This window comes from Musa acuminata, chromosome BXJ2-6, assembly GCF_036884655.1.
Source record: "Musa acuminata AAA Group cultivar baxijiao chromosome BXJ2-6, Cavendish_Baxijiao_AAA, whole genome shotgun sequence".
In the NCBI taxonomy this organism is placed as follows: Eukaryota; Viridiplantae; Streptophyta; class Magnoliopsida; order Zingiberales; family Musaceae; genus Musa; species Musa acuminata.
In genome coordinates, this window is record NC_088343.1 from 10,220,322 (window position 1) to 10,244,679 (window position 24,358).

Below are 24,358 nucleotides of genomic sequence, written 5' to 3' on the forward strand. Positions count from 1 at the left end.
TTAGAATTTTGATTTGCATATGGGTTACAGAGGATTCCCCATGAGTCATTTGTAGGCAAAACTGATTGCTTGTGCACAAAATCTGATTCACAAAATACCGAATTATAACTTGCAGTCCACATGTCACCAATATTTACCCATAACGATAACAAAGATCTGACCCACCGGGTAGAGAAAATGATACCATCATAACAAAGTCGGAAAAGATACAACATACTTACAGCTGCTACACACCGGGTAGAGAAAATGATACCATCATCAAAACAACCAACAACAACAGTGAAATCGCATGTAAATTAGACTACATCACACAATTCAAGCTCGAATTAGAAACCCTTACATTTCAGTTGCTTAAGTTAGTCACCATCGCATCGCAAACAAATGTATGATGTTGGCCCTCTGACCAAGACGGCTGCATCTAACCTTTCTCTTCAGCTGCATATAATACCACCACCATGGTGGATATGGAACTCTAGTGTTCCATGAGAGCAGCATCAGTTTCAGATAATGGTGCTGCAGAAGAAAAGAAAAAGGTTGCCACAGTTAGCGGTGTAGTAATCAGGAACAAGAACTATGAGCAATGCACTCAGCCAACGGAGTGGACAGTGAAGACTAAAATCAACACCCACACTAGGCAGTTTGAAAAAATATACCAACACATGCCTGGAAATATTAACCATACCGAGCAAGTCCTCGTATGCATCATGAAAGAATGATGATTCCAGTAACAATGGAGGTGAGAAAACTTGATCCAGAGTGTCGTTAACTTCAGGATGCGTTCTTTGTATTTTTTCAGTGGATGGTTGGAACAGCCTGGCCAGGTTTTTGTTCTCCTTCAGTCCATTCAATTTATTTAACATATCTGGAATGAAGCTTTGCTGGCTATTGGCATTACAGGAAAGATCTGTCATGTTCATCGGGGCCTGAACTTCTGGTGGCGAGGAGAAAACCAGTTGTTGATTTCTCCAGTTAGGAACATAGTCGATTTCTTTCTGAGAAGCAGCATCTGTTGTTGATAGAGGTATAAAGAAGTGTTCAGAACCATCATCACTGCTTCTTTCCTGCAACAATTCTGAGTTGCTTGATGAGCTTGATAGTGCAGCTTCACGAACAGAACGACGAATGTTGTGAGCATAATAATCATCAGTCTCTGAAAAATTAAACCACATGGAATAGTGAATAGACAAGTAAAATTTGCTCATCTCTATTTATTATGTAAACAAAGTAGAAACTGGATAATAGCTGTTGGTTTTCAACATCTGAAGATCGCCTCAAGTGGGTAATGGCTGAAGGCGCTGACCTTGTGCTTCACCATCTTCATCAATTGTAACTGGAGGTGAAACTGTTTTTGGGGCTGGCAAAGTTTCCTGATTGGTTTGACTACCTACAGGATGCTGCTTTGGTGCTTGGTTGCCTTTCCCCAATGAATTTGGAGTCAGATTGAATAAATGAGGGAGTTTCAAAGTTGGACTACCGGAGACTTTCTCAATCTGAGCAGAGGAGAATTTAGAAGTCATCTCAGCAACTTCATCAGTCAACCTTTCCTGTTAATAAAATTTCAATTTCATTAGAAGTACATAGAGGCAAAAAAATTATATAAAGTTCAAATGTATGAAAGCATTAAAACAACTGGAGTTCCTACCAACTGTCTTCCAGCACTTTGGTACTGAACAGTTGTGCTTGATTGCACACTAAACCCATCTACCATGGTTGAAGAAATATTGTTTACTTCATCAGTGAGATCTGAAATTGACATCTGCATTGCTGGAATGACTTCCTTTAGTTGATCAACAAGTCCCTGAATAGCAGGATAAGTTAATGTAAGACATGCGCAAAATAAAAAACCAGAACACCAGGAGAAAAGGAAAAAAAAAAAGCACGATTTTACACAAAAGGAAATGCCCACAATGTGATTAGAACTATTGATATGTTTCCTAATCACAGCTGAGGCATACACCACATACAAGAAAACGTGTCACATGGCCGAGAACCCAATGTAGATGAAATTGAAGGATTAATGTGAAGTTATGATTGAAAATATGGCAAAATACAGTTTTTTGAACAAAATTCAATTATGCTTTAAATAAATCCAACCAGATTGCTCACTTAAAATTCAGATAAGAACAGATCAATAATTATAAGAATCAAAATGCAAAAGGATTATCATAAAAGTAAAGGGATAAAGGTCTGAAATTTTACAGGGAGGACTAGCCCCTAAATGATTAGTGTTATCCCGGTATCACTAGACCTGTATGCTAACTAAATGTTGGCGATGTTCTGCAAGAGCTGCAGCCAGTGACTCCGCATGCCCACTGCTACTGCTGTCAGATGCACTACGAAGCAGTTCCGGGCCCTCCCCTTCATTAGCTTTCACCTTTAGCAGCAAAGGTTGAAAAGCAATCAGCAAAATAAACAAACAGGAAAAAAATCACAAATAAAGAATTAAGTCGCTCTCTTAATAAACACATGTTATCAGACACCCAAAAAAACAGCAGCATTAAATAACATTTGAGACATTGACAGGAACAATACTATGGTGATAAGGTAACTATTTATAGAATATGTCAACTTTCAAAGAGAAATCTGCATTAATTGTCAAGATATTCATTAGAAGTTGAATGAATAGAAAATCATTGATAAATTTTGCTGCCTACAAAATAAATATATAATTTTCTTACAGTTTCCACTTCACTATATAAAAAACTTACTTTTGGTCCTTGCAACCATTAATTAGCTTGCAAATGCTAAAACATTATTTTAATTGATACATAAAAAATTTATCAAACTGTGGTATTGAGACGAGTCAAGCTGGGAAAACTGATACAGTCACAAACGGCAACCGTGATCATGAACATACCGTTACGTGGGTGTGCAGCAAGTTATTTGCCTGTTGAAATGTGGTTTAAATTTCTGCAAAGAAACTTGACACAAAATTGCCTAATTTTTTGTTTCTTTTCTGTAACAAAACACTGCTTGCCTCTCCTTGAGAAAATGCAACCACAAGAATCCACAAGTTTATATTTAACAGAAGCCTTAGGGTGTCTTCATGCCACACATAACTAATAGTTCCAGCAGCATCTGATTCTAACTAATCCACAACTTGATTACTCCCATAGAGGTAATGATGCTCTAAAGAAATGTGTTCATCAGGTATATCCAACTCCAAGATGCCCATCAAATAGGCAAACTAGAATTATAGAAATGCTACTGTATCTACTCAAGAAACATCGGAGGATGAATTTCCCTATATCCATATGCAACATAATATGCAGCATGACTACCACATTTTACAATTTTCATCACTAAAGCATTAAACATTACTTAACAAGTATAATCTGTGTGAACTAAAGTAATGAGCACTTATGTGCCACAGCAACCATGGACTAATTATATAAGGTTCCACACCAGGCATCCCGGTGGTCACCAATATAGCCAGTGTGGATTTGCTGAAGTATATGCTGCTGGCTAACAGAATTCTATAACTTCAAAGGAGAATGACTGTATATCAAGTTACTTTTCAAGATGCAGTTATTTGGAAAAGCAGGGTTGCTCTGTATCCAGATTTATGATATATCTTAACTAAATGTAACGGAACATAGATCTACAGCACAGAACAGCTGCTTTAAGTAGAGGCATCAATTTCTAATCACATGCACCAACTTGTCATGAACATAGTTCAGAGCCTGGTCGAGAACTCTTGACCTGTTGGCTGGTTGGCTATGTTAAGGTCAAGCATACATTTTGCTTATAGCAATGTTTTAATTATATCTTCTTGAATCCCCTTCTGACATGCAAAACCAAATATGATCAACCACTCTGACCATATAGCTATATAGTTTGGGTCCTCAATCCTCATTTAGAAATCTAAACCCACTAGAAAATTGGCTCGATTCACATCAGCCTTACATGTCCCTACTATAACCCATCTCAGCGTGACTGACCCAACTCGTCATCACCTCTAGTTCAAGAATTTGTCATCTCTAAGTTTTGTCTCTTTTGCACAAGTTCATTTCTACATATACTCAACAAATATTATGTATGACCAGTGTGAATATAATTGTATTTATTCTTTGTATACAAAGAGATAATTCTCAAGAAAATTTATTTATGTTTATTCAAATCTCATGGGATGATATTTGATGACACAATGTCCAAGATACATGATACATTAAATGACATAACCGAAATAATAAGAAAAAGATCGAAATGATAAAATACATAAATGTCAAAATAGATAACATGATGTGATTAGTAGTTGGTTCATAATGAAAAGAAAGCAGAACAAAGATTCAGGATCCAGAAAAATTACTTGACACATGTCAAACAAACTTGTAATCATTTAGAAATTTCAAAAGACCATGCCAACTAGTGGATAACTTTGACTGTCAGAACCATACTGCAACTCAGTGTCTACAACAAATATAAACCTACCAAATTAAGCGACTGCTTATGTATACGTTGTAAAGCATGAGTCCACCGTCTAAGAATTTCAGCTACATCAACAGTAGGATAAACTCCTCCACCTTGATCATCCATCCTAGAAACATCATCACTTTGCTCTTGGAACTGAGATGAGTCTCTTTTTTCCCGAGTATCTAACCCAGGAGAAGAGGTATGTGAATTTAGATCCATGGCTGCAAGCAAAGACGACCCAGAAATGCGGTACCTGGTTCAACATAACAAATTCTAAAGCAATGTTAAACAAAGAACAATGACTAGAAAGGATTTGTAGAGCTTCACCTATGCTCTCGATGAGCTATGAGATCCTCAATTGGGCCAGAAGCTAGAACTTCATGTTGGCCTGTACATTAGAAAAATATTTACAATCTCTAGCAAAGAAAAGAATTATATATGTGAAAACAAATAAAATAAGAGTCTTCCATGAAGACAACCAGAGAATTATATTCAGAATGGCAATGACCAACTAACAAAGTGAAAAAAAAGGCAAAACCACCAACATTAGGATCACATGTGAGGTGGTCGTATCAGGACAAAATTAAAAGAAACAAAGAACATTGATGCAATAACAGATTAGTTTCATATAGCATATAAAACTGTCCAATACTCGACAAGTTCTAAAAAAGTTAATGATGGATGTATTGCCCATGGTTAATAAATGATGATGCTAGGGTTCTCTGATTTGAAAAGCAAGCATTAAATATCCCAATAAACAACACCATATTTGAGCACATGGAGAAGTCGGCAGAAAGCACTGCATCTGCCAATGAAATTGCTCCCAAGGGCATGAGAATGAACTATCCAACACAAACAAAAATCTGAATCTCAATTTGGTTTCGGATATTAGCTAGTATAGTCAAAAGCGTTAGGCGCCAAAAAGCACCATAGTCCCAAAATACCCAAGGTGCTAGGCATTTGCCCAAGCGAAACGTGACGCTCCCAAATATTATAATTTAAATTTTATATATCATAATTAATAAAAATAAACTAAAACTAAAATAACACATCAAACAACAGCAATAGAAATAATAATCGACATTTTACTACTGATTCACAAAGCAATGAAGGTAGCGGCTGCGCTCTCAAACATAGACAAACAACAAAGCAGGCAGCTGATCAAAGTTTAAATTGACAAACAACAATGAACTAGCAGCGGTAAACAGGGAAGAAGGTAGCAGGAAAAGGCGAAGAGTGAGGAGCAGAGGGAAGAGCGATTAGGGAAGAGGGAGGGCTACGATGAGGGCAGGAGGGAGACGGGGGGCTGCGGTGAATGGGGTAGAGGTAGGAGAGAGGAGAAGAAAAGGAGAGATAACTGGTGCAATTAAACCAATTGTCTCGTGTTTGGTTCAAATCAAGCTCGACTTGGCCTGAGCTGAACCAGGTAGGTGCCTGACCTACCAAGCGCCTAGGCCATGCCTGAGTGAAGACACCTGCCGAGACCAATAGGCATAGACGAGCACTCGGGCCTCGCCTTGCCTCGCTTAGGCGCCTAGCCGAGCACTCGGGCGCCTAGTGACTTCACCGGAATTAGCAAATGAAAAAGGTTTGGGTATCACAAAAGTGGTAAAGCTAATACATGAAACTCTACCGTTCATGTCTGATATGGCATTCTATGCTGCAGGTTATCTAATATATATTTAGAAATTTAATGGTCCTATATTCAATAAATATATGCTGCAAGTTGTCTGATATATCTTTAGAAATTTAATGGTTCTATATTCAATAAATACAATCCAATACCACAACAGAAAAAATGTGATTTATATTTCAGCAAACAAATGTTTGAAATTTAAGCTAGAAGAAGGTTACAAAACTGAAAAATCTTCAGCTAATGTATGAATTTTAAAAAATTATTCTAACTTTATTCCAGAAAATCATTAAAGGACATCAGTAAGAGCAGCACCCATTCAACATTGTGTTAAACCAAAGAGAATCAATATATTACAATGTTAACAGAGAAAAACTTCCTTTGCAAAAATAACCAAAAGAAATCTATCATGCTTAAATCTAAGGTATAAGCACCAAATGGGAGATAGTGATTAGAAATTACTCTGCCGAGCTAATAGTGACTCCCAAAGGCGAGTAGCCTTGGAAACCAAGTGGGAGTTCTGATTGGAAGAACTGGAGATACGATCATCCCACATGTCCCCTTCCAACTTAGCTTTGTTTTTCATATCCTGGAGCTTTTCTAACTCTTGCTGCAAGTAGGCCTGGACGAAGCAAATTTGACACATCAAAAAGGAAAGTCAACAATATTTCTTAGAAAACAGAAAAATGGAAGATAGAAGAGCAAATTGGAGAACATATGCACATTTAAAGAACACATAGAAGGCATCTTCTACCTCTTCAGCACATAGACCACGGAACTCAGCTGTCATCTCATGAGCTAAGTTTGACCATGCAGCTTGCCTATGAACAGCAATGTTAGCATTTTTTAGGAATCTCCTTCGCTCAAGAGCTATTCTAGCCTGCTTAGCATAAAAAAATCATCAACAAAATAAGAGAAATTACGGTGAGGAAATATATTATACTGTTAGACAAACTTAAGTATAAAGGATATAGCAATCCATAGCCACCGATATAGGACTAGAGACATCAAGTCTTGTAGGACCAAACCAAGTTTTTCAAAGCATGCATGGGCACAGGGCACCCTACAGCGAAAAGTTATGACCGAGTAGAAAGTAGCCCAAACCTGTCATTCAAGAGAAGACACGTTGGAGCATACCTGCCATTCAAGAGAAGACACATTGAGACATGGTCTTAGTGGCTAATATGAGGTGCACAGAAGTAATCATCCTTGACAAATTGGTTAGAAGTCAGGACAACAATGAACAACTCAGTCTGTCTAAGAATGACAAGTACATGCACAAAATTACGAACATGAAATCACAACAAAACAGCTCGGTAGGAGGACAAAGGATGGGTATGAAGTAAAGCATATAGATTTAAAAAGAGAGAGAAGACCTATTATCTAACAAGAGCACAGAAAAAAGGGAAAAAATAGTATGCAAGTTAAGAAGGTATATCAAGATAAAAGGAATTAACTTTAGTATTAGCACATATCACTTGGGTGAACAAAAGATATGGAAACCATTGGAGCCAAGTAATTGTTTCAAAATTTCATATATATTTTCTCTCCATTTAGAGAAATGGTCGCCAACTTCCACCTTTAGTGTGGTTCCTTGAGAAAGATAATATGATAAGAAAATGCAAAAAACAATGGTCAGGGACTTTATCATTTCATCAACTCATATGCCATCCTCCTAATGTTTATTTACTAGAGCTCTTCTGATCCCTACTAAGTCTGACAACAGACATTATGCGAAGCAGACGACAATAATTGATCCACAACAGGAGGCAGCCTGATACAATTACCGTCAAGAGATAAGTGTTAAGTTCTTCTAGAATTTCAGCAGTCACGAATGAAAAAAACTTCAGATTTGCTTTGCGATCCATTTTCAATTATTATTTTCTTTATTTTCATGTTGCCGCATGCCAAGTTTTAGCACAATTAATGACGACTGCATGTTGCGTTCTAATAATTGGCTGACTTGGATAGTAGTTTAAAAACAAAAGTTCTAAATAGTAAGGTAAACCTACTGAACCAGATATTATGGAGCAGCAGAAGACATGAAATTGCTTGATCACCTTAGTCACAGGAAGTAATGCAGCAGCATGTAGGTATGAAACGTCCGTCAGTGAAGCTGGCAATGGGTTAGAAGCCACATCAGCAGCAAATGTTCGCTTATGAACCTCCCGTAAGGCATGCACAGAAAGTTGCCACAAAAGCTCAACAAATCTGCACTCAAGTTCAGAAATATTTCAGATGTTTTTCACATACCATTCACGCTTGCTGCAGAACTACATTTCATTTTACTGAAAATAGATGTTTGCATACAAAATATATAGCTAGATAGGCAGTTATAACAGTAAGCAGTAAGTCAGAAGTATTTCAAAAAATATCAGCAAACAAGAAAATAGCAATTGCAAGAAGAAATTAAAATAGCTAACATTGTGCTAAAGTGACAAGTAAAAACTATGATTAGAGACAACAAATAATGTTTTTCATATTATCAGAACCATCCTTGTAAGGCATTCCATGTGAGTGAACAACACTATTTATTGTTTTTACAGGGTAAATCAATACATAAATTGATAAGAATAAGTTTGCAATTTAAGCATGAGAGCATCCTGCAAGCAAACTTCCTTATGATATATTATGAAGCAGATCTGAGTTAACTCGGACCCAAATCAGGCTCATGTTAATGTCGACCAAGATTTGACTGTAACTTGCCAAGAAAAGGTTCCATTTGAACCAGAAACAGGGACAAAGAACCCTGTTTGGAGCAGTAGTGGATCATCCTGTTCCAGGCTCTTCTAGCTCAAGCACAGGACCTCAAAAGACGCTGATGCCATGTCATCTCGAGATGCATGTATATAGCTTGAGTATCGGTTCTTTATGTAGTTCTTTATATTAGGTCTTTTGAATTGGAGAAATGGTTATCACAGTTGTCACTACTAACATTTTGGTGTCAGATCAACACTGATCCATAACGACTTACAACATTTTAACATGTTCCATAATTCCATTGTAACTAGAAACCCCGCGATGGTCGTTCTGCACCATTGCATCGGAAGCTAACATACCAGGAACTTTTCTTGTCCTGATAAACTTGCTGGCAAGTGGCATCCCACGGTGGAGTTTCTTTTTGTTTGTGTATCACGATAACACCAACGAATGGTGCACCTAATAATGTCTACAACTGTGTCATACCAAAGAAGTTCCTACAGTCTATACGGGTTTGCAAGATATCTGAAGGAAACAGGGCATAACTTGGGCATCCCCTGCAACAACACCGCGGCTGGTAGCTACAACAAGAATCATGTCCAATGAATCAACCACCAAGTCACATGTATCAAAGAAGTTCACCCCCTATGACAATTCAAAAGAATTTCAAACACACCTCACTAGACTAATTAGGGTCAAATCTTACCTCCAGTCTTTTCACAGAGACAAATAGGCAAAACCTTATAAAGGGAGAAGAACACTGACCTCGGTCCACAACAAGTTGCGAGGGAGGAAACCCTAGAATTACTCCTCGGTAGAGCCCCTTGCGACTCTAGCTCGCTTATTATCCCTTGTACAATCTTCAACACCAGGGCAAGAAACAAAATCATCCGCAAAATTAGTACAACAGCGAGACATTATAAAGATCCGCACGAAATAGACATCAACAACCGACCTTTCGGAATTCTCGGGACTGTGCGGAATCGAAGATCGGCCAGACCTTATCGAAATCCTGAGAAATCAAGAAAGTCACAATTAGCACAAACCCGCCAGAGCAGATTTGTCCATAATCAAGAACCAGCGCGACGAGGGAGAGGGCGATTTGGTTGCCTTAGCGGACTGGGCGGGGCCACGGAGGGCGGAGAGGAGGAAGTAGAGCAGCTGCTCGCCCAAGCGCGGGTTGGAGTGGCGGAAATGACCCACCCTCGGGCTCCCACCGCCGCCGATGATGGCCGGGTCGAGACCCAGGAGGAGGCAGTTGGTGTACATTGCGCTCTCGAGCTCCGCCTCCCTCTCCTTCTCTCGTTCCGTCGCCATTGCATCTTCGATGGCCTCGCTCCAAGATCTTGAGGGGCTTTTGTTTTTGGTGTAGGTGAAGTGAAAGCCCTCAACCCATGAAATTACGTATTTACCCTAGCGAAAAGTGGACATTCCATCAAAATAAAGTATTCATGTATTTAACTACGGTAATAATAAGAAACATGAGGGGGTAAATGAGAACTTCCGCAGCGTCCGCAGAGGTGAAAATGACAAATACGGAAAAGTTCAAGCAGTACTCGACAAACGTAGCAGAGCGCAAAAGGGCGGAGTGATGGGAAGGAAATAAGCAAACCTCAGGTTACCTCGCTCATGCGGGACCCACGGCAAGGGAAGGAGCGGATTGGTCGGTTCGAATTTTAAGAGCATGACACCGCGACCAACGGTGCGGTCACCGCCGGCTGCGGGCCCTTCGCTGACACTGACCGCAGCATTTTTATTTCATATAATCCAAATAAATTTTCTTTTATTTGGGCATAATTCCAGTTCTCTTCAGGTCATAACAAACGACAATAATGACTGAGAAATTGTAATGTAATCCTTTTGTCAGGAGTGATTACGATTTTTTACTTGCATACCTACCCAACATTTATGGAATCAACAATAAGATCACAAACGAAATGAGTATAGTAGTTATGTATTTTATATGTAACTCTCAACAAGAACGTTAAATAGAGCAGAGGAGATCCAATCCAATAAATGTACAAACTGCTTTCTAAATTGAGCAGAAAGAGAAAATGGGAGGCCAGATTTACCAGGAACCTTGAATGGCCAGACGGAGAAGATTTGCGGGTGCGAATCTTTATCACACTTTTTTCACTAGTCGTCTCTTACAGATCCATGATCGACTACTGATCAAAATTAGTTTCCTACAAAATCTTGATGCACAAATAATTGCCTTTTGGGAGCTTTACCCTATTTTATGTACCTCATTCTATAATTCCATAACATACAAGGAAAGGTGGGATTAAGTTCCATACAGGCCTAATTCCCTAGTCCTGTGTCTGAATCCCCACCTGACCTGGGTAAACACCATACTCTATGCACATTTTGTGGAAGTCCTGCTCACCAATATATTTATAGGAGGTGCGGCCTCACTTGCTGTCAGTAAAATCTGCATCAATCACATCACCGTTGTCGGGACCCTTGCCAGGTGATTCTGCAGAAGATCCAGCACCATCCGCAGAAGCAGGTCCAGCTCCAGCAGCACCTGGTTGGTTGTAAAGTGACTGCCCAAGCTGCATCACCTCCTGGTTCAGGGTAGCCATGGCATCCTTCATGCTCTGGGTCGATCCACCGGCAACAGCATCTTTAAGCTCCTTGAGCTTTGCCTCCACCTTTTCCTTGACAGAAGCAGGCACTTTATCTCCAAGCTCCTTCAGTTGTTTTTCGGTCTGGTAGATCACAGATTCAGATTGGTTCTTAGTATCGATGGCTTCCCTTTTCTCCTTGTCCTCTTTGGCATACTTCTCAGCTTCCTTGACCATTCTCTCCACCTGATCGATACAAGGTACATCAGATCCATACAGACAGAATAGAATAAACTTGCATTTAAGTTTCAGAATGATTTCTATAAAACAATGAAACGGTTCCAAGACACGAAGGCAGAGAACAAATTTCCTATCTTAAATATGCAGTTGGTGGATTAGATATTGTCACCATGCAGTAAAAGCTAATTTCTGCCTGAAGCGGTGACAATGAGCATACCTCATCACTGGGCAAAGTACTAGCCCCGGTAATCGTGATGTCTTGTTTCTTCCCAGTGCCCTTGTCCACAGCAGTAACAGAAAGAATGCCATTGGCATCAATGTCAAACTTGACTTCGATCTGTGGGACCCCACGTGGGGCAGGTGGGATACCATCAAGACGGAAGCTGCCAAGTGATTTGTTGTCCCTCACAAACTCTCTTTCGCCCTGAAGAACATTTATCTCGACACTGGTCTGTCCATCAGCTGCTGTAGAAAAGACTTCTGATTTGGCTGTTGGCAATGTTGTGTTCCTGGGAATGATCTTTGTCATCACCCCACCCAATGTCTCCAGACCAAGAGACAGCGGTGTAACATCTAGAAGAACAATATCACTGACATCGCCAGCCAATACCCCTGCCTGCAGTAAGCAAACAATACAAAGTTGAACATAGCCTTCTCCAAATAAAGATCTGTAGTTGGTGTGACGTCCTACTTCACACATGTATATTTTCCTTCAGAGTCAATGCTAAACATAGCCTTTGACATTAGCAGATTAAAAAGATGAATTTCTTGAACAGTCAAAATTATATACCTAATGGAGCATATCAGACATCAAAGTGAATGACAAGTCTCTTCAGTCTTAGGACAGTAATCCTCACTAACATTTCTTACATTAACTCTTTTTCTTATTCAACCAGCATTATTTATGCCGACTTCAAGTAGAGTAACATTGTCAACAGAGCCTGTCTCTCTCAATATGGCGTCAATGATATAGTACGAATCAAGCTGAGAAGGCTTCATGGGAACACAGATCTGTATGCCAACCTAGGTGTTGAATTCTTAGAAAAGGTGAATCGAGGGGCAGAAAAGAGTTACACTCGAAGGAACATCTCTAAAGATTTCAAGTCGAGTACAAAACATAATAGCTAATCTATTAGGCACATTTCTCTTTAAATAAAGATGAATTGCAGAAGTTAAATGGCCAAAGTATGAAGGACAAACCTGGACAGCAGCACCAAGAGCGACAACCTCATCTGGATTGACTGTAACATTAGGTTCTTTTCCTGTCATCTTCCTAACAAGTTCCTGAACTGCTGGCATTCGAGTTGATCCACCAACAAGAATTACTTCATCTAAGTCCTTGAATGAAAGCTTTGCATCTTTCAGGGCATTGTCCACAGGAGTCCTAAGCCTGATAATTCCAAGTAGCAATTTGGAAAGGGGGAAATAAGAAAATATAAGTACAAAATCACACCATAGAGCATGCTGAAAAAGACCAAGTACAACATTTATGCTGATGACACTTATAAATTGTGACCTGGAAAGTAATTACTGTCAAGCAAAATCAGTTTAAAACAATAGAACAATTATATTAATAAATTAGTATTAGGAGAAAATAAAGGCACGAGGGGAATGACAACCGGCATGTTATAATATTGGTTTGAAATTAAATATCTCAATCAGTTAACCTCATCCAAACATGGAAATGTAGATGATACCTATCAAGAAGGTCGGAACACAATTCCTCAAATTTTGCTCTTGAAAGTGTACCCTCTATATGTTTGGGGCCATCAGCAGTTGCTGTAATAAATGGTAAACTGTAAGAAAAGCAAATATGTGAGTCATACAAAACCTCAAGTAAAAAGGAAAGAGATACTCAGAAGAATGATATTGCAAATGCAAACTTGATAGTAGAAGAACCTAACCTGATATTTGTCTGAGTCAAGGTAGACAATTCCATCTTGGCCTTCTCTGCTGTTTCAGTGAGTCTTTGAAGGGCCTGTTTGTCTTTCAAAAGATCAATACCTTCATCTCTCTTAAAGTTTGCAGCAAGCCAGTCAACAATTCTCTGTTCAAAACATAAGTATGTTGTATAAAACTCAATTGCAGAGAGTACGAGACTATCGAGAAAACATATGCACTGACTAGGAAAGAGAACACATGTAACACAGAGCAAGAAAACATTTGCATAGAGTAGAAGATAGACGCATCAACTTGTTTGAAACTCTTCCATTGATGAAAAGAGATTGAAGAAAAAGGCCTTAATAGAGGCTGCACTTTGTGTAAAAGAAAACAATCAGTAAAGAAATATTTTCAATAAACTTTAATGGGTTAAGGTCCATCTTAGCCCCTGTCGTTTTGGTTTTGGACCACTTAAGCTCTTGTAGTTTACTCATGTCTAAAATAACTCATACATTTTCAAAAACGAAACATATAAGCTCTTCCCATCAAGTTTGAGTTAACAGACTTTAGAGTCTATTTATATGACATGCTGACTCACAATAAACCATTAATATAATGACATATATAATTTAAATTTAAAAAATGATTAAGGTCCATTTTAGCCCCTATGATTTTGGCTATGGACCATTTAAACCCTTATGGTTTATTTATGTCTAAAATAACCCTTATATTTTCAAAAATGTAACATATAAGCCCCTCTCGTCAAGTCTAAGTTAACAAACGTTAGAGCATGCTTACGTGACATACTAACTCAACAAAAAACCATTAATATAATGACAAATGTAATTTAAGTTTATAAAAAAAACTGAGACCATCATCAATGGCGAAAGAATGCGTCGTCGTGGAAGCGACCATTAGCAATAGCATCGAGCCGTTGCTGCCTAGCAGGGCGATGTATGCATGTAACCTCTCCTGCGATGACGACGAGCTCAGGAGTTTCCGGTCTCGCCTCAGATGGATGAGCATTGAACAATTCGACGCTAGGCACGCAATGATTTCCTGGTCCCTCTTCGTCCTTCTAAACATCTTTGTCCCCACCGCCTCCCACTTTGTCCTCTCCTTCGTCCCTATCCGTCGTGCCTATAACGTTGTGGTCCAGCTCTCCCTCACCTCCACCTCTGGCCTCTACTACTTCTGTCTCTTCGCCTTCGTCTATCGTTACAGTCTCCATCGCTTCCTCTTCCTCGAAAAGATGGACTTTAATCATTTTTTAAACTTAAATTACACATGATATTATATTAATGATTTATTATGAGTCAACATGTCACGTAAGCAAGCTCTAATGTCTGTTAACTCAGACTTGACGGGAGGGGTTTATATGCTACGTTTTTTAAAATATAATGATTATTTTAGATACGAATAAACCATAAGGGCTTAAGTGCTCCATGGCCAAAACCACAAGGGCTAAAATGAACCTTAATATTTTTTTAAACTTAAATTATACATGTCATTATATTAATTTTTTTATTGTGAGTCAACACGTTACGTAAGCAGACTCTAACGTCTTGTCACGACCTTAGCTGGAATTGCCTAAGGCGTGAGGCACCCTTGCGGCCAAAGACTCGAAGCTAGCGTGCGTTGCCAAAGTCGCGGGTCACCCGTGCGGCAAAGACGCGAACTTAGCTTGCGTTGCCTAAGTCGCGCTTCGCCCTTGCGATCTTGCTCCGCAAGGATCAGCCACTTTGTAACCTCTCGCAGGTCCCGAAGGACCTGTAAAAGAGAAAGAAAGTTAGATCGAAAGAACGAGCAACGGACAAGTCCCGAAGTCTCGCGAAAAGGGAAGCTTTACAAGCAAATCGTCGAACACCTTGTGTGCACAAGAGAAAAGAGGGAGAGGGAGGAAAACAAGGCTTTCAAGGATGAACGAACAGCTGCAAGCCCACAAACAGCCGCTCACCTGGTCCCGGGCGCAAAACCAAGTTCCCGTAAAGGTCACGTGCGAACTTGCGAAAGAGTGTTCAACGCCCGGTATATAACCGAAGCCCCATCCAGCCATGTGCCACCCGGGGGGTTCCTGGGTGCTGAGATGGCTGACATTTTGGTGAGCGGAGGCAGCACTCCGCTCACCTCCCGCGGCACGCGAAAACGGAGCCGTTTTGGGCTGTTTTGGGACTGTTTTGCTCGGTTCGGTGAGCGATCGCTTTTGTAACGCTGCAGCTTGTTCGAACTTACATATTTACAGCAAAATGACCCAAAACCATGAGAAAACATGCTGTCAAGCAGCTGTACATGCGGGTGTGAGCGACGAACGGTTCGTTGAACGGAGTTGTTACGGGTGCGCGACGACCGTTCGTGACAGTCTGTTAACTCAAACTTGACGGGAGGGACTTATATGTTACGTTTTTTAAAACGTACGGATTATTTTAGACACGAGTAAACCATAGGAGCTTAAACGATCCATGGTCAAAACCACAAGGACTAAAATTGAACCTTAACCCAGCTTTAATTAGTACATCATTCAAAGTATCCTTCTTCCCCCAACCTTTTTTTCTTATGTTGTTTTCGTCTTTAAAATGAATTATTTGCTTCACAATTTTGATTTAAACGGCCACTTGAATGGGAAGCTTAATGGATAATTGCATAAATAATGAGAAAGTATCAACGTTGTTTTTTTTTTTCTGCTCGATCAATGCAATTTCAATATAATGAACAAACATTTTTCAATCCACGACATTCTGCGTGATAAGTAGTTTGTGAATCTAGTGAAACAGATTAGATAAAAACCATCCATCTAGTAAGTGAGACCGAGTAGTTATATGTGATAAATCAAGCTCATAAAAAGGCTTCCTACACAGATAATTGAGGTTCTTTAGAAAGAAATATGGCATACCTTGTCAAAGTCATCACCACCGAGATGGGTATCTCCGGATGTAGAGAGCACCTCAAACACACCATCACCAACCTCAAGAACTGTAAGATGATATTATAGAGATCACTAACTGATATGAGCTAACTTATCTGCACATTACAAAAAAGAGAACCAAAATCATTTAGACCAGTAGTAAACCAAAGAAAAAAAATACCTGAAACATCAAAAGTTCCACCTCCCAAGTCGAACACAAGAATTGTTTCATTATTTTTCTTCTCAAATCCATATGCCAATGATGCAGCAGTTGGCTCATTGATGATACGAAGGACATCCAGACCAGCAATACGCCCAGCATCTTTTGTTGCTGTCCTTTGAGAGTCGTTAAAGTATGCAGGCACTGTAATCACGGCTTTGGTAACCTTGTCATTTAAAAATTTAGATGCATCATCCACAAGCTTTCTCAAGACCTGAAAAGCACAAAATTGCTTTCAACATCGGACCATTAAAGCAACGCATACGTAGCACTGTCATTAGGCCATACAAACTAGCAAAACTAAGATTGCCAACTTGAATGAGAAAGAACTAAGGCTAGTTTCTGATAGAAAAAAAGTGTAAATGCATACACAGTAGACAACTATTTTTTATAATGCCAAGGTTTCTGACATCAAAATGAGACGTATATGCTATTTGTTATAATTCCCACTTCTTTCCAATAAGAAAGCTTTACATTACGAATTTAAATGTGACTGTTCTGTCTCCAAAGACCATAAGTAACAATACTGTCAATTTGATAGAGTAGTAAACGTGTAACAATAGACAACTTTATGCAACAAAACTAGAAACAAAAATACAGATAAGACGCTTCAGGAGTGCATGTAGCAATGAAACAATGCTACGCGCTCCAATCATAACAACAAAGAGAATAAAACTCCAATCTATCAGTTGGAGTTCAAAGGAAAGGATACGTAGGACAGGAACTTACCTAGAAGCCAATCACTGGACTGGAGCAAGTTCATAATAGATAGTATGAGACGAAGCAAAACCAACGGCAAATCGATCAATACAAAGAAAGAGTAAAACTCATGCCAATTACAGGATCCAGCAATGGATCAACCGAGTTGTATATCTTAATGCGAATGTAGACTAATGGCTTAACAGAAGCCAGAGGAGGAATAAGACTAACAAAATATACCTGAGCTGATATCTCTTCAGCTGCGAACTGTTTGCCGATGGCAGGGCAATCAAGCTTTACATTCCCGTTCTCATCCCTCACCACGCGATAGGAGACTTGCTTCGACTCCTCATCCACCTCTGACATCTTCCGCCCGATGAATCGCTTCACCGAGAAGAAGGTGTTCTCCGGGTTCACGACCGCCTGACGCTTGGCGATCTGACCCACAAGCCGGTCCCCGTTCTTGGTGTACGCCACCACGGATGGCGTCGTCCGCTGGCCCTCGGCATTAGTCACGATCGTGGGCTTCCCGCCCTCCATCGCGGCCACGGCCGAGTTGGTGGTTCCCAGGTCGATCCCCACCACCTTTTCGCAAACCACGCGGAGAGGAGCGTGGCCGCCGCGGCGACGGCTGCTCCTCCGCATGATGAGGCGGGCTTCTTTGATGTCGTTCGGACCGAAGAAGAGGAAAGCAGAGGAGGAGAAGGGCTTCTTAGTGGAAGGAAAGGTGGCGGCGGCGGTGGGGGAGCCGAGAGCGTGTATTTGGGCGGAAAACGCCATCGACGATCGACGGAAGAAACCGTAGCCCAAATTAGACGACGAAGACGGAGGCAGAGCTCTGTTCTGGTTTTCGACTTCGGCCAGGGGATAAGGCGAGCAGAGGTAGAGTCGAGGGGTTTCATGGGCGGTTGGTGGAGGCACGTGGCAGGTTCTGGAATGTCCTGGGAAGGTCGAAAAGGTTCATTGTGGTAGGAAGGCGACAACGGAAATCTCGAGGTCGCAACAAATACTGGCCAGTGTAGCTTGAGCGCATGAAATGTTATTGCAGACACGACTGGCTTCGATCACATGAATACCCCAAACAAACAAATACTCACAACATGTCCCTTTTATTTTGTTAATATGAAGAAATTTAATTGCCAACAGCTGATGAAGGTAGAGTTTGTGATTTGTTTGTACAACCACCATGCATCTTTTGCGTGGCATATTCGCAGTACAGAGTCTCCCAGTTGTTTCTCTGTTGGGGGCAAAATTAAAAAGAGATAACTAAAAGTATCGCTTTTATGAATCTAAGATAATAGAATTATGAACTTCATGTAAAAGGCTGTCGATTCTAGTAAAAGCGAATTTCATTGAACAATAATCTACAAGGTGATTGAATTCAATAATTCATAGAAACAAATAGCAGAATATATATATATATATATATATATATATATATATATATATATATATTAACATCAATGTGTGTATACATTTTACATACACGTGATAATCTAACCTGACTTTCCGGGTTGCTATCATCTTCATCATCGCATGGCATGGGATGGACTGGCTAGTGGCGATCACTGAAAGAGGAGTACAAAGTTGAGATGCTCATTGCAAGAAGACACCAAAAATAAAAAAATCAAAATATATGAGTGTCTTACACCTACCTACGATTAATAGAGCTGTAAATCACACATTCTATGTGTGGTTTCAGGTGACAGACTTTGATTGATTACAAGCAGAAAGCAGGTGCAAAACAATGTTGAAATGATATGGGACCGATCACCTTAATGGGTGGTGGTGGCAGAATCACTAGTGGCACTACCCAGCTATGCATGCGATCTGAACAGGTGTAGATAATGTCATGGTGCTCGTCATCGAAATAATTGCCGGTCCTACACAGCAAGGAGATCAGGGACTGAGGTGCTTGGCACTGAATCAGGGACGTCAGGATCCTTGGGATCGAAGTCATCAGAAGACAGCATCGGAGCGTTCACATGTTCGTCCAGTCTCCCATCAACGTACACCACGTGAATTTGCACGCCTAGTGGATCCGACAAAGCCTTGATATATTTGTGGAAGCGATTATTCCCGTCACTCGTGGGCCAAATAGTCTGACGACGAATTCCTTATGCCTCAAGTTGTCTAACACGATGCACCTTAAAGAGGGGCAGAACTGCCCAGCAACAGCAGGCTATATTAGAGAACACGGAACGAAGAGAAGCAGCACATGGAATTCAGTAATGCTTATGCTTTAATGTTCCTCACTTGAAGTCAATTGTGTCTGATCACTTGAAGGCTATATTGAACAGCTCAACAAATAGCAAAAGAAAAACTATTCTGGATTGGTTAGCTAAACGATCAGAGGCCGTCGATCTCTTCTGTGTTAAAATGTTTTCTTTTGAAATGGTTAATTTCTTAAAGTGCCACTGAAGGCACTAGTATGCAGGGAGAATATGTTGATAACTTAATATAAAATCATAAAGAAAATTATCTAACAATATACTATTTGCATTTCAGAAGGGAAATTAAGATATTACTCACTGATATCATGCTTACCAAGTAAATTTCATTGAAGTTGGTCCGATCCTCACCAAACTGAGAGTTTCTAGTCTTACATTGCTCGAGACTTGCAAAGATAAGGTCTATTTCATCTTTGTCTAGCTTTTCCCAGATATGCTGCTGCTTTGAACAACACAATTAAGCATGACACTTTCCTTGATGTTAGCTGAAAAACAAATATAATTTAGGACTACTTAATCATTAACGTTGTAGAAAAAGCATATGAAAAAAAATCATTATGTGATCAGATAGGCAAACAGAAATCTCCTATAGAATTTTATCTCATCTTTTTGAACACGTCTGAAGGTAGCATAATCAGTGTCAAGAATCTGCAAAAGTCTATCACTAGAAAACAAGATATAGTAAAACAGCATCCATTGAATTAATTGACGCTTATAGTCTGTTTCCAATGCTGAAAGGTTCTCCTGTGAAAATGACAATGGGTGACAACAACGATTCCGAGTTTGTAACTAAATTTGACTACACATTACCCTCAACAATTCAAATATATATAAGATGAGCCAGAATACATCAATCAGCTGGACCAACTATGAATTTTCATACTACAAACCCCATTCTCAAAGGTCTCAAGAATCACATGCAAGAAATAACTCAAAAAGGTTACAATTTTTTCAGATGGGCTTGAAGGAATGTAAAGAAGATTAGTGGAAGCATCCAACATGTGGAACAAGGGCACCAGTATAAAACATTTGTACAAGCAAATCTACATGAATTGAAATTAAGTTGAATCCTTCTCTCAACAGACGAAATTGAAGAAACAGGGTAGGAGAATACAGAGTGAAGAATCTAAAAGAGATGTTCTCAGTGCCAGATAACTGAAACCATCAGAAGTCAAGGTTATTAGTTTATGACAATGAATCAAAGTTATCACAGGAGGTAACATAAGATGCAGGAATCAGGATCAGAATAACCATAACTTCCAAGGATCAATTCTAGCTATAGCATTTAACTGTCATGTTGAAGATTTATATACAAGAAAGAAAAACTTGAATAAAATGTTCGACGAAATTATAAACCAAATTGACTTATAGCTCGAAGATGCAGGCAAAAACTGTTATGAAATAAAGATCCAGGAAAACAAAGACAGATAAAATGGTACAATTTTATTGTTCAATTCTATTGTAAGAGAAATAATGGCACAAATTTTCCTACAAGGAAAGCATGACGTTGAACTAACCGGATAGCAGACGAGAGAGGGGAAAGAACCAAGGCCAAAGAAATAAGTATGTCAATCAAGTGAGAGGCAACCTCCAACGAGCCAAAGATACCAGCACAAATAACGTATAAAGGCGGGAATAAAAGATCATTCTAGCTAACAACTCGCTGCAAATCTTGTGGGTTCCGACTTCCGATATCCTCATGCTAGAATGACCTTCACGAAAAATATTCCGTAAAATTATGACTAGAATATCTGTTATCTTGGTGCTGGTGAAGAATTCTAAGAGACTCAGCAAGAAAGACTCAAAACGTTAAAGGAATATTAGGACCCACAGAAACCAAAGATAGTCGAAATGGTATAAATACAGCTTGTAATGGCACAAGTTCTACTGCAAGAGAAGCGCAGTGATACATCGTCTACATGGCAGTCAATAGAGGGGAACCAAGGCCAAAGAAATAAGATGTTATTTAAGCGAGAAACAACCATCCAGAATCCATCATAACATCAATAAACCAAGTTAAGCTGAAACACAAGATAGAAAGAATCAAGAAAACGTAATGCAAGGGACAATGACAGATCACAGACAACCAGAGGAATCAGGAAGCGAACTATGATAGCTGCAATGCAACTCCAATGCCTCGTCACAGCACCAAGATCTTGACAAAGCAGGACCAAAAGAATCACCATTCAAGATCCACTTACAATAACTCCAGCATCGAGCCAAGAGACGAGCGCATCACCTTATCTCCGTACTCCAGATCCCGCGGCACGTTCTGCTCGTTCCTCTTGGGTTCCACGATCTATTGTTTCGCGGCAACAATAGATGCAAACTCATCAGAGAAAAGCATTCGAGAAACCGTCTCAAGAACCAGATGAAACTCAAGAGAAGAGAAGAAGTACGAGATTGAACGCAATGATTGAATTCAGAAGTCGCTTCCAGAACTCGAAGCAAGTGAAGAGAAAAGACGATGTATAAGATCAAGAGCATTACCTTAGCTACGTCTTCGAGTTCCTTCTGCCCGTTCTCCTCATCTCTCCCGGGAACCTCGATCTTTGGTTTCAGGCCAACAAGTAATTGAAACAAGTAAGCCCATAAGGAAGAATCGTTCAAGAACACAAAGAAGGCTGAGAGAAGAGGCGAAGTATGAGATCAAGAACATTACCTTGCCTCCAGATTGCAGCTCCTTCCGCTCCTTCTCCTCTTTCCTCTCGGACTCCTTCTTTCGTATCCAGAAGCAAACCCAGAGGAGAGGAACATTCAAGAATCCGCTTCAAGAAAGGGAAGCAAATCAAGAGAAGAGGCTACAGGATCGAGCGCATTACTATCGCTCCATGATGGAGCTCCTCTTGCTTCTCTTCGTCCCTCTCGCGCTCGTCGCTCTCCGGGTTCGCGGAACCTTGGAGGGGACTCGACGTCGCTGCTGCCTCACTCCGCTCTTCGGGGATGAAAAGGAAGACTTGTATAAGCGGGGCAGGGGGGCAAAGGAGAGGCAAGGTCGAGCGATAACCAGCTTACCCTCGTGGTTGGGCTCGGAACCGCAGCACGTGGCTCGACCAATTTCACACGACCGATTTCTAAATATAGCGTGACCGTTTCTCGACTCCATCACAGTCTCACTAGCTATATCAAATATCCGGAGCACAACAGAGTGCCAAGTGTAGTTGCACGAATATTAAAGCATCCTTGTCTACGGCAACCTAGTGCTAAGCGCATTTGCACGAGTCATGAAGCATTTTTAATTACAACTTTGGTTGGGCCAGTATCGCACCAAGTGTACTTGCACGAATCTTAAAGCATGGCAAGATCAGCGAAACATGCCTCGACCGTTTCACACGACCGACTTCTAAAAATAGCGTCACCGTTTCTCGACCCTTGCTAACTATATCAAGCATCCGGAGCACGGTAGAGCGCCAAGCGTCGTTACACGACTATTAAAGCATCGGTGTCGACGGCAACCGAGTTCTAAATGCATTCGCACGAATCTTGAAGCATTTCAGGATCAACTTTCGTTGGGCTCGGATCAGCAACACATGGCTCGACCAACTCCGCACGACGGACTGGTAAGCATGGCGTGACCGTTTTCGACTCTTTCACCAGCTGCATCAAATATCTGGAGCGCCGTAGGACGCCACGTGTATATGCACGAATCTTAGAGCGTCCTTGCCTTGCACTAGGTTCCAAGCGCACCTGCACGAATTGCGAAGTGGATTCGCACGGATCTTAAAGCGATCTAAGATCACGTGATCGCAAAACGGATCTTAAAGCATTCCAGGAATGTAACTTGAGTCGAAGAACTCCGCCCTCCATCTCCACGCCGTGGACGGTGTCTTTTCCGGTGATCATCATCATCATCCGTCACCGTACCGATTCTTGTCGTCGTACGGACGGAGTACGTGATGAATTGTCCAATCCGATACCCTTATACGCCAGCGAAAACCGTACACAACAACGGCAACTCGTGATGCATGAGGTAGATATTACCTATCCTTCCTCCGCTGTGACCACACGCGGAAGACAAAGGAATGTCTTACACAGATAAGACACAGTGCTCCTCCGTTTCACAAAGGAATAGCCTTCTTTGTTCGTGGCAGACGAAGAAACAGTTTTGCTTTCACCTCCAACGTAAGCCTTTCCCATCTCCATCAACCTTTTCTTCTGCTGATGTGACTCTTAAATGGAGTATCCCATGTTTTCCGATTTCCTCTCTGGATTATTCTGTCTCGTTGCAAGTGTTGCTGAAGGAAAGAAAGATGCTAGATCTGTTTCCACATTAAATGCCAGTCCTCATGCCTCAAATATTCCTCTTTTGTTCCTATGCCAACAAGTCAAATTCTAAAAGTTAGAATTCACTATTCTCTCTTGAGTCTTTTGCTATCCTCCAAAGTCTCCATGCTTGGGCTTTGGTGTGTGCTCCTTTATTGGTTATTTAAATGGACTTTTATCATAATATTATTTAAGACTAAGAATGTGATTTCATGACCTTTAGAATATAGGTTACTTAAGTGTTTAGACATTCGATAGTTAGTGTTAGTCCAAAAAGAATAAATTGTTAATTTAAATTACAAAGTCAATTCATTCGTGTTGGATTTTGAATTTTGGTCTTACGATATAAATCTTAAAAAGGTGATTATCAAAAATCGTTAATCGTCCAAGGATTTTTTATTCATAAATCAACACTTGTAGTAGGAGAAATATTTTTTGAATTGAAAATGATATGAAGAATATTTTTTATTTTTAATTTGTGTTGGCATGATAGATTTATTCGATCTATTTTATCGTTTTGGATAAAAATATAATTTTATTTTTTATAGGGTTATAGAGAAACCTATTTTTTATACAAGTGGGGTGGGAATAAGAATAAATTACAGGAGT

At 40.2% G+C, this 24,358-nt stretch overlaps 2 protein-coding genes and 1 long non-coding RNA gene across 3 annotated transcripts; all 3 read right to left on the bottom strand.

Moving 5' to 3' along the window:
- Positions 1–169: 169 nt before the first annotated feature.
- Positions 170–10,114, bottom strand: LOC135614734 (AUGMIN subunit 6-like). The gene is made up of 13 exons (XM_065112412.1): positions 9,857–10,114; positions 9,702–9,758; positions 9,512–9,606; positions 8,107–8,257; positions 6,801–6,926; positions 6,509–6,668; positions 4,741–4,801; positions 4,432–4,666; positions 2,249–2,374; positions 1,643–1,798; positions 1,301–1,544; positions 683–1,150; positions 170–513 (listed from the first exon to the last, which is right to left on the bottom strand). Exons 1-13 carry the CDS (start codon positions 10,061–10,063, stop codon positions 473–475), a joined length of 2,127 nt encoding a protein of 708 aa, XP_064968484.1. The 5' UTR covers positions 10,064–10,114; the 3' UTR covers positions 170–472.
- Positions 10,115–10,946: 832 nt separating this feature from the next.
- On the bottom strand, positions 10,947–18,143 carry LOC135614735 (stromal 70 kDa heat shock-related protein, chloroplastic-like). Its single transcript, XM_065112413.1, has 8 exons — positions 17,496–18,143; positions 16,518–16,770; positions 16,325–16,404; positions 13,458–13,600; positions 13,251–13,349; positions 12,754–12,943; positions 11,771–12,169; positions 10,947–11,559 (listed from the first exon to the last, which is right to left on the bottom strand). Exons 1-8 carry the CDS (start codon positions 18,033–18,035, stop codon positions 11,158–11,160), a joined length of 2,106 nt encoding a protein of 701 aa, XP_064968485.1. The 5' UTR covers positions 18,036–18,143; the 3' UTR covers positions 10,947–11,157.
- A 577-nt stretch (positions 18,144–18,720) lies between these two features.
- On the bottom strand, positions 18,721–22,441 carry LOC108953080 (uncharacterized). The gene is made up of 6 exons (XR_010487316.1): positions 22,149–22,441; positions 21,977–22,036; positions 21,726–21,785; positions 19,803–19,971; positions 18,911–19,419; positions 18,721–18,823 (listed from the first exon to the last, which is right to left on the bottom strand). It is a non-coding gene; the product is annotated as an uncharacterized LOC108953080 (long non-coding RNA).
- Between the last annotated feature and the right edge of the window lie 1,917 nt (positions 22,442–24,358).

Coding starts and splice junctions, on each gene's coding strand:
- LOC135614734 (XM_065112412.1), bottom strand. CDS start 10,063: ATGGCGACGGAACGAGAGAAGGAGAGGGAGGCGGAGCTCGAGAGCGCA. Junction 1,545..1,642: donor AAAGTGCTGGAAGACAGTTG/GTAGGAACTCCA, acceptor TTTTATTAACAG/GAAAGGTTGACTGATGAAGT. Junction 514..682: donor TGCATACGAGGACTTGCTCG/GTATGGTTAATA, acceptor TTTCTTCTGCAG/CACCATTATCTGAAACTGAT.
- LOC135614735 (XM_065112413.1), bottom strand. CDS start 18,035: ATGGCGTTTTCCGCCCAAATACACGCTCTCGGCTCCCCCACCGCCGCC. Junction 13,350..13,457: donor TTGACTCAGACAAATATCAG/GTTAGGTTCTTC, acceptor CTTTTCTTACAG/TTTACCATTTATTACAGCAA. Junction 12,170..12,753: donor CTCTTGGTGCTGCTGTCCAG/GTTTGTCCTTCA, acceptor TGCTTACTGCAG/GCAGGGGTATTGGCTGGCGA.